Source organism: Taeniopygia guttata, chromosome 23 (assembly GCF_048771995.1).
Source record: "Taeniopygia guttata chromosome 23, bTaeGut7.mat, whole genome shotgun sequence".
In the NCBI taxonomy this organism is placed as follows: Eukaryota; Metazoa; Chordata; class Aves; order Passeriformes; family Estrildidae; genus Taeniopygia; species Taeniopygia guttata.
The window spans coordinates 6664720-6679515 of record NC_133048.1 but is presented as its reverse complement, the minus strand read 5'-3'; the positions used below and the strand labels follow the sequence as shown (position 1 = coordinate 6679515).

General features: G+C 46.6%; 1 protein-coding gene across 36 annotated transcripts in view; it reads left to right on the top strand.

Annotated features, from left to right (window-relative positions):
- Positions 1-14248, top strand: part of EPB41 (erythrocyte membrane protein band 4.1) — a 94837-nt gene extending 80589 nt beyond the window's left edge. For 25 of the 36 annotated variants that reach the window (XM_072918020.1, XM_072918005.1, XM_072918012.1 and 22 more), the window contains 6 exons: positions 3931-4410; positions 5615-5743; positions 7726-7827; positions 8282-8362; positions 9807-9934; positions 10803-14248. In XM_072918020.1, the coding sequence (XP_072774121.1) occupies positions 3931-4410; positions 5615-5743; positions 7726-7827; positions 8282-8362; positions 9807-9905 (891 nt within the window). In that variant the 3' untranslated portion in view covers positions 9906-9934; positions 10803-14248. The remainder of the gene's footprint in view (positions 1-3930; positions 4411-5614; positions 5744-7725; positions 7828-8281; positions 8363-9806; positions 9935-10802) is intronic. The other 11 variants (XM_072918017.1, XM_072918027.1, XM_072918034.1 and 8 more) reach the window with 5 other exon arrangements.
- The last annotated feature ends 548 nt before the right edge of the window (positions 14249-14796 follow it).

Below are 14796 nucleotides of genomic sequence, written 5' to 3'. Positions count from 1 at the left end.
GGGGGAGATGGGCCTGGGCTCCTCTGGGAATGCAGTGGGAAGAAAGCTGCTCCTCTGGGAATGCAGTGGGGAAGAAAGCTGCTCCTCTGGGAATGCAGTGGGGAAGAAAGCTGCTCCTCTGGGAATACAGGGGGTAAAGGCTGCTGTGCTGTTCCCAGGTCAGATTGTATCCAGGTAGGAATGCTCGGCTCCTCCCCTGGGCGCAGCATCTCCCCATGGGATGATGGAATTTTCTCAGCCATGCAGGGACACTCAGTGGCCATGAACAGCAGAGATCTCCTGGAGGGAGGATTGGCTGTGGGAGAGATAAAGAAAAGTGCCCAAAGAGCAGCAGAGCCCTGCCCCAGCTCTGACAGGTGGCAGTAGAATACACACCCTCAACTACATCTTGCAACCTAAGACACTTCATTTATGGAATGAGGGAAGTGGAATGAGCAGCACAAAATTGATGGCATTTATAAACACTGACTTTATCCCCTCTTTTCACCTGCTGCTGCTGCACTAAGGCAGCTCTTGCAATGCCACTACTTTGTTCTCTGCAGAGGGTTTTGGAATAAAGAGCCCTTCATGGGAGAGTACCTGTCCCGCAAAAGAGATGGGAAAGGAGACCAGTGGGGGTGGGCAGAGGAATCGTATTGCCCAACAACCTCATTTTGATAATTTAAGTCTTGATCTTGGGGTTGTTTCTTGTTGCCAAGACATTGATGTAGTGTTTGGAGGTGATTGCTGTGTGTTGTGTAATATATTGAATTCTTGTTAATGACAGAATTTAGTCTTTTGAAGGTTTGGGCACACTATGTGTTTTCTAGCATTACTTCTGCTTTTGGTCAAAACCTCTTTTATTTGTCTGTCATTTGGGGTTGGTCAGGTAGGCTGGTCAGGATGTTCTGATCAGATCAATGGCAGTCAGAAAATCCACTGAAAACCACAAATCCCTAGGTAATGTCAATCCTTTTCATTGCCAGGGTGTTGTGAACAGCTTCTGAACATTTTTAACTTTTATCTTAAGGCAAAGCAGTTTGGTAAGGCAGTGGTGGGTACTGTAAAATAAGGATCTCTTGTTTTCTGCTTTATAATACTTTTTATCTAAGTGCTTTGCCAGCTGTGAGATTGAGCATCAGTTGATCTGGGAGTGCTCTCTGGTGAGTGTGGTTTGCTACAAAGCAACATAATCTCCTTTTGCATCCCTAGACAGTCATACCGAGCCTGTGAGCTTCTGTGGATCCTTGTTTGGGGATAACCTAATAACAGTGTCAACAATTCCGTTGCCATGCTGGAAAACAACAGGTCTGGGAAGTATTAACCAGCTGGGATTCCTAGCATTTCATGTGGTTGTAGGCAGTTACTGTGCACTACAACTTCATGGTTTTAGCAATTTTTATTTAATAGTAACTGGCAGCTGACATAAGTTTAGCACTCCTTGAGTTTTCTGCAGAATAGTAGTCTGATATGGGATGGGAATAGTGGAATATTCAACAGAAAGAGGCAGCAGCATGAAAAAAAAATCCACTCTGACAACACAGGGCAGCTGAATCATACAAATAGATCCTGATCCAAAACAGCAGAGTCTTGAAAAAATGCAAGCAAACCAATTTCTACAAAACCATTTTTTGAGAAAAATAAATTCTTTTGGCCACTGGTGTCAAACATGAAATTAAGCCTGTTATTAATTTATCCCCAGTCTGAATTACTGTGTGTCACTTCATTGCAATGCTTCAGCTGTATCTTCAGAGGCAGAAAGATTTGTATTTCAAGAATGACGCTTTAGTTGCATTCATGTCTGGGTCAGTTTGTTTCTTCTGGGGCATTGCATCCTCTTCCTGTATTTAACTTACTCTGTGTTCGGCTGCTTTGTGCTTGATTTAGGCCTCACTGGTTTGGGGCTATGTCCCTGGAAATGAGTAGCTGGCAGTCCAGGTATCTGTCAGGTTGCCAGGGTCTCAAGGTGAGCTTGGAACTCTGTAAATCTGAACCCTAAACATAGGTGTGCTTTGGCATTTGCAATTTAAAACAAATCTTGATAAGATCAGAATTTGTGACAAATGCTGAAATTGCTATGGGGGAGTTTTACATAGATAACTTTATTTAGAAACAAATACCTTCCCATTAGTTTATCTTTTTAATAATATTAAGTGGAATAGGAAGGCAAGGCAAAAAGTGTTTCTGATCAGTTGATCTTATCAGGATTTCATTCCGTCTTTCCAGCTTGCATGTTTGCTGCTGCACTTGGCTCTACTGGTGATGAGAATATGTGTGGCACAGGCTTCATTCCAGCTTTCCCTTCCTTTTTGCATCTATCATACAAGATGCTTCCAAAATGCAAATGATTTTATCTGTCTGTGAAAGGGAACTGGGAGGTTGTTTTGACTGTATACAGATTTTTGCCTTTTAAATATATCAGTGTTTTTGTAGTTGCTTATTCTTCTTTCTTTTATCTGTGATTCTCCTGTTGGCTGAGTAGTGCTCCAACTCTTAGATAAGGAAATCTCACTCCTAAGGCATGTTCCATTAAACCCCAGAAGATGAGCTGTGTCTTCTCAAGGTCCCATGAATAATTTGCAAGGCTTAGCAGCTATAATTAAGGGAACGTCAGCATATTGGCAGTATATAAACTCAAGTTTTAAACCAACAAGACATGGCTGTCCACAGCTGACAACCCCATTCATGTTCTATTTTGTGGAATATTGCAGTGTAGAGTCTTGCGTTAGGAAATGAGGGTGGGATCTGGGTATGGTATTATGGAATATCCTGAGTGGGAAGGGACTTGCAGGGATCATCCAGCCCAGCCCCTGGCCCTGCCCAGATCCCCCAGCAACCCCACCCTGGGCATCCCTGGGGCTCTGGCAGCCTCGGGGCCGTGCCCATTCCCTGGGCAGCCTGGGCAGTGCCAGCACCTCTGGGGGAAGAACCTTTCCCTGAGCTCCAGCCTGCCCTGCCCTGGCCCAGCTCCAGCCGTGCCCTGGTGCTGTCCCTGTCCCAGGGCAGGGATGGGAGCTGCCCCTCGGGAGGAAACTGCAAACTGCCTTGAGGTCTCCAAGTTTCTCCATGTTTGGAGAAACATGTGGAAGTGGGTTTGGATCAGAAATAGCCGTTCCCTGTGGGCACAGTCTGACCTGCCCATCTCAGTGCTGATTGTTCTCCCTCCAGTCCTATTAAATGCATTTTGCTGAGCAATATCCCAACAACTTAAGCACAAGAGGCTGGAAATTCTAATAAATAGAAAGCTTACAGCTAACCTGGCTGCAACATAAAGAAGCAGAGAACTGAAAAATACCATGAGAAAGGGGGGAAGAGTAATTTATTGAAATTATACTTTAAAAAAGAGCTCCTGCTCTTATCCTACCATTGAGCTGTGCTGTGAGAGGAGGTCAGTCAAAGTGAAAGTCTCTGGGGTATAAAAAATGAATCATACCAGATAACTCAGAGGCTTCAGGCCTCACATTTTAAACACAAATTACAGTTTTTTGGTTGCCCAGGGAATCTTGTTAGAAAGTGAGGCAACAGTTTCAAGGAGTTAAAAGCAGAATCAGGGGATGGTTTTGGTGGGTTTTGTTGCCCACGGAAGTTTTGGATGTGCACAAGTCTTCTCGATACACTGATTGATACACTGAAATTATTCCAAACTGAACAAAAAGCATTTAGCGATGGCGCTTCCTCTAGGTGCAGAGAGTTGTTTTCTTATTACTTCTTTAGAATTTAGGAGAGTGGATTATTAATGTACCAGGAAGGCTGTGTCAGTAAATGCACTGAGTACAGCACAGAGGTTTTCCAGTGTCCAGCCGCACTATTGCATGTGTTACTGGAGATGTGATATATGATAAGAACCTGATGTTTTGCCTTGATGCCTTCTGACCTCCTGCTCTCCTTAACTCCCTGCTCTCTTTCTCTCTCTCTCTCTCTGGCCTTTTTTGTCTATCCATTTCTTTTTAGAAAATGAGTGACTTTCTCTCCCAAGAGGATGTGGCTGCAGTGGCAGAGTGGAGCAGTTTTAACACTGGCTTTGCATGGGAGGGCTCAAGGCAGTCGGTAGTTTTTAGTGAGACTCCAGTGCCACCCGCCTCACAGCCTTCTGCCAGCTGGCACTTTGGTGCTTCCTCCCTAAGCAGCGAGGAGGAGGAGGAGGAGGAGAAAGAGGAGGAGGAGGAGGAGGAGGCGGTTCCCAGCCGATCCGCCAGCGAGGAGGACCTGACATGTGGAAAGGGGGTTTGTGTGGATGTGGAGAAGGACTCGGAGCTCTCTGAGCTGGAGCCCCCACCCAGCCTTGCCACACTTCCCTGGCAGCTCTGGGGAGGAGAGGAGGAGGAGGTGGCAGAGGATGGTGAAGACAGCTTTGCCTTTAGAAAGCCACATGGCGAATGTCCCAACCCAGATGCTCCTAACAGGCTGCTGGAGCTCATTCTCTGCTTCCAGGTAGTGAGCCCAGCTCCTGCACCCCACACCCCAGCTTCCTTTGGAGTGGGAACCCAAACACTGCAGCAAGCAGATGCCACAGACCCGCATAGGAGTTGGGTTTGCTTGGCTTGGACTTGTGCTTGGAGCTAATGAGCTGGTGAATCTTCCACAGTCAGTGCAATAAGCCCCTCTCAATTTATCTTTGAATTAAATATGAGCCACTGTCAATTTGTCTTTGCATTAAATACAAGTCCCTCTCAATTTATCTTTGCATGAAGTACAGTTGCCACAGTGCAATGCCCTTTGCTCTTCTTGGATTGAAGCATCCTGTGGCATTCCCATGAAAATGCAATATTTAGGCTCAAAAATAATGTCATTTTAGCTCCTTAAGGAGTTTGCTGGCTCCAGGTGGACTGGCAGCTGACTCTCAGCACAGCAGAGCAAATTTGAGATGCTGTCCAGTGTGTCCCTTTATGTTCCTCACTGTGGGAGGGATTTTTGCCTGCTCCAGTGTTGATGTTGCTTTTGGTTCAATAGATGCCTGTTTCCCCCTGATGATTGCAGTGGCATCTGGCAGGGTTGGGGATGGTGGCAGAAATCGAGCTCTCTGGGAAAGCAGTGGCTCTGAACTCACTCTGTCTTTTTCTGGATAATCATCAGGTGTTGGAACAACTGATTTCTCTCCACCCTTATTTTTCTTCCTGTTTTATCTGACATTGATTTAATAAAAGTTAAAGATTTGATGAGGATTTTTCATAACACAGGATTACTCTTGAGGTCAGGATAAAGCTACTCAACTGTGATAAAGTCTTTGTGTGCCCATGGTTGGTGTTAATCCTGACACTGGCATCAGCAGATGAGGGTCATCTTCTCCTGGCAACTGGCAATGAGCTTCTGGTAATTAGAAAGTTAAGAATCAGTGGAGACAGTGTCTGTGGTGTTGTGACACACCTGTTAAACCCTTAATGCCTGGTTTGGGCTGACCAGAGTCCACAGTGTGGGGAGGGGCTGGAGGATTTTGCTGCCTGTCTAATCCTCATGCCTGATTGCTGCCCTCGGAGCAGTGTGTTGTTCCAGAGACTTAAACCCAAAGATTTCCAGGCTGACCTTGGTTCCCACAGTACTTTTATCAGATCAGTGTCAGAGCACTTGCCAGCAGCCCAGTCAGGATGTGGAGATGGGAACTGGCTGTTTACAAGATGTTTTTAACCCTGTCTCACAGCCCCCGCTAGTGAAGACACAGACTGTCACCATCTCTGATGTGTCCAGCGCTGTCAAAAGTGAAATTCCCACAAAGGAAGTCCCTATTGTCCACACAGAGACAAAGACCATCACCTATGAAGCTGCACAGGTAAGGTGTGTCCTGATAAATTTCCCAGGGGCTTAATTAAACCCAAGTAAACATTTTGTTTCCGAATCCTCAGGATGAGACAGCAGCACCTGCCTGTCTGCATGTCTGGGTGCAGCACAGGCATTAACTGATGCTGTGGACATTATTTCCAGGTGTATCTGGTATTTTTAGAGGAGCAGTGGTTTTGCTATCCCTGAAGAGTAATTATTTTTTCAAGATGTGCTTGCAAACAGAATTTATCTTCAGCCACTCGTGGCTTCAGGATGTGGCTCTTTCTGTACAGAGTTAACCTGAGTTGGCCTTTTTTTCTGCAATAAATGACTTGTTTCGTTTTCCCAGATCACCCAAAGAAGCTGGTTTTGCCTCTTCAGAACTTGGTTTATAAATTATTTGGTCATCCTTAGGTTTCAAGACTGAAATGGTTGTTAAACACCAAATGTTTTCTATAAAATGAAACCTCAGTGGGTGTGTGTTGACTGGAAAGTAAAAATCTTAGTGGAGCAATGTTATGAAGCAGAGGATATGCAGATATGGATTCAATGCTGTTTTAGAAGGTTTTAATCACAAAATGGCAGGATGGTTTGAGATGGAAGGAACCTAAGAGTTCACCCAGTTCTAGCCCCCTGCTGTGGGCAGGGACACCTTCCACTATCCCAGACTGCTCCAAGCCCTGACAAGCCGTGGACACTTCCAGAGATCCAGGGGCAGCCACAGCTTCTCTGGACAACCTATGCCAGGGCCTTCCCACCCTCCCAGGGAGCAATTCCTTCCCAATTTCCCATCCAGCCCTGCCCTCTGGCAGTGGGAGCCATTCCCTGTGTCCTGTCCCTCCATCCCTCTCCAGCTCTTCTGGAGCCTCTTTAGGCCCTGAAAGGGCTCTGAGCTCTCCCTGGAGCCTTCTCCTCTTCAGGCTGAACACCCCCATCCCTCCCAGCCATTCTTCATGTATTTGAAATTTTGGAGCCTGTGTCAGCTTGGCTTTGCCATCACTGTGGTTGTCAGCAGCAGCCTGTGCTCTGCTGTTACGGTGAAGTGACTGCAGGAATCTCATGATTGTATAATTTGGGATTCCTGAGAAATGCTGTGGCTGTCCTGCATCCTCCCAGCTGCAGCACCAGAGGGATCATTCAGACAACGGTGGTGAGCATTGCCCTGGCTTTCAGCAAGTGTGTAGGTGGATGGAGGAGTTTTGCTCTAACTGGAAAATGGAAAGGAAAAGTGATCTCTCCAGGGCTGGGATCAGTCAGCCATGTGTGCACAGGATGTGATGTGCCATGAGATCTCTTCCAAACTGTGGAAAATGGTCCCACCTTGTGGTAATTCCAGATATTGTCCCAGTGCTGAGCAAGGACGCTGCCCAGTGGGGACATGGACAGCACAGTCACGATGAGCTGGCCAGGATAACTTAGTTTGGGATTTTTGGACAACCTTGAGTGGTTAAGTCAGACAGGGTGAAATCCAAGAACCAGCTCTAAAAGTTATTCCTGTTTCAGCAAATGTCTGGACATTCTTTGCTTCTGCAGAGCAGGAAGTGAGGGATGTGCAAGGTGTTGTCAGGAAGGAGGAAGGGTGACAATTACCTTCTGAATAAGATTGTGCTCTTGGATCTCTATGGATGGAGGCAGGTGGAGTTTGGGATTGGTGTCTGTGTTGGTCTCCTGTCATGGTTCAGGCATGGATGGTATGACTAGTGCTGCTGGGCCAGCAGCATGCTCAGATTTGGGTACATCCCCGTGCCCCGGGTCTGAGGGGTGTCACAGGTCCTCCCTGAAGGATCTCTGCTTTTCCAGCCTTAAAGCATAGGGACTTTGAGCTTTCAGAGACCTCCCCAGCTCATGTGCACCTAGGCACAGGTTGACTTGTGTCTTATACACGATGGAGCTGCTGTCCTCAGATTGTCCTCTGTCTGGCTCTGGTCATGTGGAGCCTTTGCTTCTGTCCCCACTGCTCAGGGACTGATGGTCTGTTCTTGTGTCCCACAGACAGATGGTGGCAATGGGGATTTAGACCCTGGCATCCTGCTGACTGCCCAGACCATCACTTCAGAAACCACCAGCAGCACCACCACCACCCAGATCACCAAGGTAACACCAGGGAGCCCCACAAAACACCAGTTTAACCAACAGCCTGAGGGAGAGATGGACAGGGATGAATGAGAGGAGAAAAAAGGTTTTGGAAGGTCCTTTCAAATACATGATTAGTACCTGGAGCAACGCACGAAGAGTTCAGTTCTGCCTGTGTTAAATCTGTGGATTGTGCATTAATTGCAGCACAGTCTGGACATGGACTCTGACTGTCCTGTGGGACAGCAGGAAGAGCTGTAGTGTGAGGAGAAGCTCTTCCCTGGTTCAGCTGTAAAAAATAACTCTATGACAGCTTTTCCTTGAGCAGCAGCAGCTTCCCCTGTGACTCTAATGCTGGGTACAACGGCACTATTTGGTGACACTATTTTTGGATACCGTCTTTAGGCAGGCAGCCCCAGTGAGCTCTAATGTCTCTGCACTTTTATACTAAGAGCAGCTTTTCCTTCTGTTTTAGACTGTGAAAGGTGGTATTTCAGAGACACGGATTGAGAAGAGGATTGTCATCACAGGAGATGCAGATGTAGACCATGACCAGGTAGGAGCACGGATAAGATCCAGAAGAGTTTCCCAGAGATGGCAAAAATCAGTCAGGCTGCCTGTTCAAAGACATTGTGACCAAAAAATGAACCAGGGAAATTTTACTGGGGTAAAGATAAAAGTTCATATTTTTGTAAATTGTGGCTGCTCCATCCCTGTAAATGTTTAAGGCCAGGTTGGACAGGGCTTAAAGCAACCTGGTCTAGTGTAAGGTGTCCCTGCCCATCGCAGGGGATGGAATAGGATGAGGGTTTAGATCCATTTCCAATCAAGCTATTCCATGTCAATAATAAATTCCTTTTTGACATTAAGCAGCTGAGCCAGGAAAGCTAAATTCTATGATGAACAGCAAAGTTTTGATTCCAGAATTGTTTTGGACAGTTGTAGGCTTTTTCAAAAAATCCATAAAAATGTGAAATAAAAGTTTTGCTTGACATCTGGCTGATCTGCATTCCATTTCCCATGACTTTGAAGCACTATTGCTATTCTGTAGTGCCAGAAGTCGTTTCAGAGCACTTAGCACCTGTGTTACATCTCTTTGGCTTTATATGAAACCTTTTTGATGACTCAGCCTCATTGGCCTCTTGCATGTGTTGGAAGTGATGATTTTGTCATCAGAGAATTATACTTTCAATTTAAATTTAGTCACAAGTATCATGGGGGTGGAAAATATTCTTATGACAAGATCTAGTTTATTAACTCCAACAGAAAATGTCTGAGATGTGCCTATCACACTTGCCGGAAGAATAAGCAGGTTATGCTTAATTGCTTTCATCCATCTTCTGCCATGGGGCAGTGGAGAGATGGGGGTATTCTTCAAATAGTGCTTTTCCTTTCAGAGATAATATAATAGCAATAAAAGTCACCAAAGTATGTGGCTGAAATCCTGGGGGCAGCATTTGGTACCACAATTTAAGACCTAAAACAATTAGAGAGATTCAAAAGGAAGCTCTGAAGATGGGGAAGGATCAGGAAGGGCCATAGAGGGGGTGGCTGAGGGCACTCGGTGTCTTCAGCTGGAGCAGAGGACACTGAGGGCAGAGCTCTGTGGGGTCTGCAGCTCCTCCTGAGGGGCAGGTCTGATCTCTGCTCCCTATGGTAGATGAGGTTTAGGCTGGAGCTCAGGGAAAGGTTCTTCCCCCAGAGGTGCTGGCACTGCCCAGGCTGCCCAGGGAATGGGCACGGCCCCGAGGCTGCCAGAGCTCCAGGGATGCCCAGGGTGGGGTTGTTGGGGGGTCTGGGCAGGGCCTGGACTGGACTGGACCCCTGTGGATCCCTTCCAACTTGCGATTGTAATTTTCCTGTAATTCTATCAAGCGCATCTACTTTGCTTTTTTACACCCTGGAGTTAGAAGAAGGTACTTGTGCCCTTGGGGATGGTGGATGCCATGCTCTGTCACTCTGACATGCTCTAACCTGTGCTCTCCCATGCTGTCCCTCAGGTCCTGGCACAGGCGATCAAGGCTGCCAAGGAGCAGCACCCAGACATGTCGGTGACCAAAGTGGTTGTGCACCAGGAGACAGAGATTGCAGAGGAGTAGTTGGGCTGTGTGAGTAGAGACCACCTCAGGTGAGGGCAAAGGGTGATTGATCTCAGTGCACAGGAGATTGGGTAAAGAGGGTCAGAGCTGAAGTAAAATGATCATTGTTCTCTGCCGAGTCCTGCTTAGGCTGTTCCTGATAGATCCGTGGAGGCTGATGAGGCAGTCAGAGACAGCCTAATCCTGTGGAAATGAGCCCAAATGGGTTAAAAGCTACACAGCTCCTGCCATGAGGCTACTTTGCCTTCCCAAATATCCATGATGTGCTGGGAGCACATGGAGCAGCTGTAGGTGCCACATAGACCCCTGCCCATGTCAGTGCCCAGTAACCCCTGAGCTGGACCCCAAGCTTGCCTGGAAATCCTGTTTCCTGCATTTTTTATAAGTTTGGGAAGGAGCTGCTAAAGGAATCCTGGAGCTCTGGCTGTGCCTCAGTGCTTTAAAGGCCATCCTGCCCCATGCCACTGATCATAGAATCCTGGAATGGTTTGGGTTGGATGGGACGGTAAAGTTCATCCAGTCCCACCCCTGCCATGGGCAGGGACACCTTCTACTATCCCAAGATGCTCCAAACCCTGTCCAATCTGACCTTGCACACTTCCAGGGATCCAGCGGCAGCCACAGCTTCTCTGGGCACCCTGTGTCAGGGTCTCACCACCCACCCAGGGAAAAATCCCTTCCCAATATCACATCTAACCCTGCCCTCTGACATTCTTGTCCTGTTGCTCCAGACCCTTGTGCAGAATCACTGTCCTGGGTCCCCTTTAGCCACCTCTCACCTGCTACTGGTGGTAACTCACCTGAATTCAGTTCCCATCCACTTCAGGGAGGCAGATTCCTGTCTTCTCCAGCATGTTGCTGTTGGTAGTGAAATGTACCGTCTTCCTCTCTTGCTAGGAAATGTTCCTGCCTGCTACAACACCAGGAAAACGAAACCCAGCAAAACTACCAAGAAACTACCTGGAGCACAAAGACCTCAGATTTCAGACTTGACACTCAGAGACATTCATATCATTTATTAAGAGTTGTGCTTTGACATTTTACTTGGGATTTTTCCAGAGTCCACTAGATCCTATTGGATATAGGGTTTTGTTTTGTTTTGGTTTGGTTTGGATTTTTTTTATCTATTGCAACAGAGATATGCCATATTTCTAACTTATAAAATATTTCTAATATTTTTTTACAGGTTTTCAGTTTTGCATTCCCTATCACACAAAGCCTCTTCAGACACAGAATCCCATCTCACAGGGCTCCAGGGCTCCCTGTTTTAACTTGTATTCCCTCTGCCTCGTCAGGGATAATGGAGCTGTTCCATGCATATTCCCAGTGCGGGATCCTGTATGCGCCTTCACAAAGCCGTGGGTCCTTCTTCCAGGAGAGTCAGTTTAAAGAGTCAGACTTCATGCAGCGTTTCCCATTGCCTCTAGCTTATTTCTGTAGCTCTGGAGAGCTCCAGCCCTGCTGCAACCCCTGGGCTGCTCCGAGCTCCCTCCCCACTGGGTTCCAGCCCTGACGTGTGATCACAGTATGGTTTTGTGGTGTAGCCTATGCACTCATCTGAATAGTTGACTAGATTTAAGGAATACTGGAAGTTGCTTCAAGTATCTTATACTGTGAATTTTAGAGCTTTAAGAGGACTGTGATAGCATCTTGCCTTCTTCCCGTGTGTCTCTGCTGAGTGCTCCCCGCCCATTTGTGTTTCCTAGGTGCCATTAAATTAAAAAGCCCTTAGAAGTGTGTGTTTAAGGTGTTTGGACTCGGGATGCTATTAAGGTAGGCTTATGCAGCATTCACAGGAACCAAGCTTTTCAATGTCATAGTTTTTCACTTGTTTGTGTTCATGATTTTTAAATTAGGGAGGGGTTTTTGTTTTCTTTTGTAAGTCATGGGTTGGGGTTTTTTCCTTCCCTCACAGTGCTATTTAAAGCTGAACACGTTACCCATTTCCCAGAGCGTGTATCCTATTATCATTTAATTTAAACTCCTTTAGACAATTCTTCCTAGGCCTGCAAGCTGTATTTGGAGAGGCTGAACAAGGAATTTTAGGAGGTGTCAGGTGTTGCTCGTGGTAGAGCCAAACCACATGGGAAGTATTGATGTTCTCTCTTCCACACTGGCCTACAGGTCAGGATTTGGCTTCATGACCCTCTTGCTGGAATGAAATATCAGGGTGATTGTCTGAATCTTGAGGCTGAGCTTACAGACCCCTAGGGCCATCTCCAGCACAGAGGGGGTGATGCAAAAACATGACTTCAGGGGTGGATGTGCTCCCACTACTGCTCTCTAAGCTTCATGGGAATGTTCTTGCCTTCTTGTTTGTCCTTCTACCATTTAAATTCAAGAAGCAAAAAACCAACCAAGCTCTGTAAAGAGTCTGCCCAGACACTTGTGAACACTTTAGTCCACTTGAGGTTGTGATTTTGTTTTTCATGTACAAATACACACACATATATATAGTGTGGCACAGTGGTAGCTGAGGGCAGGGAGTGCTCTGCTCCTCAGGTGAGGATGGGAAAATATGGCAATAAAGATAAAAGCTCTCCAGTTTTAAATTTAAATCATGTATTTCAGAAGTCACTGGATTTAGCTCAGGCTGCAATGAGTTCACTGTTTAGCTGCAATCAGCCCTGGAACTATACTGGGGCTCGTGCAGCTTCTCAGCTTCAGGTGCAATTTTAATTAAGCTGCCAGTATTGATTGGAGACTCTGCTGGAGGTGCTGGATTTTGGTTTTATTTGAGCCTTGCTGGCCCTGGGTCCTGCTCAGCTTCCAGCCTTCCCGTGCTGGCAGCTGCCTCTGGGCTGCTCTGGTGCCTGGGATACTCTGCCTCCCTCAGGGCATCACGCTCTGGGGATTTAGGGACTCCTGGGCTGTAGTGCAGAGATTAAGTCTATCCATGTCTGAAAAGCCCTTTCCTTCCTTATTCTGCTACGCAGGCCTTGGAAGAGGTCTGAGTCTCTGCTGTTCTCAGCTTAGTTGGGTAATGCTTGCCTTAAACACCCATCATGCTGAGCACCCTCTGTCACTGTCCTTTTTCTGGGAACTGAGTTCTTTGCCACTTCCTTCTCACTTGCAACAGACACCTGAAGAGTGAAGTGGCCCGTGGAGCAGTGGCTGAGAGGATTTCTGGGCTTTACCAGGCAGAGCCAGCATGATGAGTTTGTCCATAGCACTCAAAGGCTGTCAGGAGAATTTAGTGGACTGTGGTCCGTGGGTGTTCCCTTGGGGTGTCCTGTGCCCTGAGCACAATGAGTGGGACAAAACACTCCAGGGGATTTCTGGGGTGAGAAACCTGCTGGCAGGAGAGGTGGTTCCTTTCCAAAAGGATGTGGTCACTGTTGCTGCAGATATCCCTTGTTAAAGGGCCTGTAGACTAGAAAAACCCTATTTTTATTTTTTCCTTGGATTTTGGGTGGCTATTTCCAGGTTGTCCATTTTTACACTTCCCCCGCTGAGTTGTCGTTTCTCCTGGAGTAATTCAAACAAGTCATGGCCTCATGTGCCCTTTACCATTGCCTGCTGTCTGACCTCAGGGGTTTCCAGCCTCACTCCTGCCAACACGGTGCCCGAGCCCAGGAGCAGGATGGGAGCCTGGGAAGAAGATAAAAGTTAAAAGCAGAAGAAGCTTCTCTCACCCTCAGCCAAGGCCGTGGTGGAGCTGCCCACTCCCACTTCTGGTGGGATTTAAAATCCTTGGCTCTTGAGTGTGCTGTGTCAGCTCTAGGAACAAACCAGCTAAGTAAGGTCTATTTATATGAATCTTCCCAGCTCTTCCCACTCCACAAATTCACCCAGAGACTGTCTTGATTGTATAATATGCATTATATGGAAGCTATTTATATATGAATGAATGTTTTTATAGAAAGGAAGGCAAGGAGCTCTTGTTCTTCTCCATTAAACTGGAATGGCAGCTCTGGTTGCCCAGTAGCAATCCCTGACCAACAGAGATGTGTTAGCAAAGGGCTGACTGATTTCTGGTTTTAATACACTGTGGTTTGCTGATTTTCCTAATTGTAACATTACCTTAAGAGGTGGTAGCGTCCCAGCCTTAGAGATAAAACTTGTAACAAACAAACAAAAAAAAATTATTTAGTTGAGAAGATGAAGGAGCTTTGTAAAAATTTTTTAAGGCAATTGTGAATCGTCTAGGTTAGGCATTTACACTCTTTATAAAAATAGGAACTTTTAAAAGTTGGCAAAACTTTCTAGATCAACTAGTGATGGGAGCTGTTATTTTGGATTTTCATAGTGAATCAAAGGGAAAGTTGCCATAGTGTTTAGGCAGACCTAAATGTTCAGTATTGCTTCTTGTATTGCATTTTTCAATAAATCTTCAAACAAAACTCTCTCCCTGGCACTGAATTCTCTTCCTCCTTCTCACCTTCCTCCATGTCTCTCTCCTTAGCCTGGCTTTGTGGTGACTTGGTTTTACTAGCCTAAACCAAAGTCCCCAAATGTAGCTACGATGGTGCCAAAGCTCTTCCAGCCCTGGGCCAGCATTTCCCTGCACTCTTGGTGCCTTCAGGCTCTTTAAAACAGTTCCCATTGTGGTCACATGTGGGACCAAAGCCCCCAGAAGGGCCAGAAGCAATTCCTAGAGTTCCAGTTTGCCCCAAAGAAGCATCACTTGATATAAAACCTTCCTTTGAGCTGTAGAATTTGTGGTGAGCCCAGGTGAGGTCTGTGCTCAGCAGCTGCTGCCCAACTCTTAACTAAGTGTGACTCAACTGGAGTGGGGGGAAATGTCAAATCCATCGATATTTTGGTCCTATTTTTTTTCTGGCTGCAGCAGCTTTAGGGGGGACAGAAATAAGGCATAAAAAGCTGACAGGGCATCTTGGCTACAGGCCTGACACCGAACAAGAGCCAGATGGCCCAGTTAGGGCAGCTG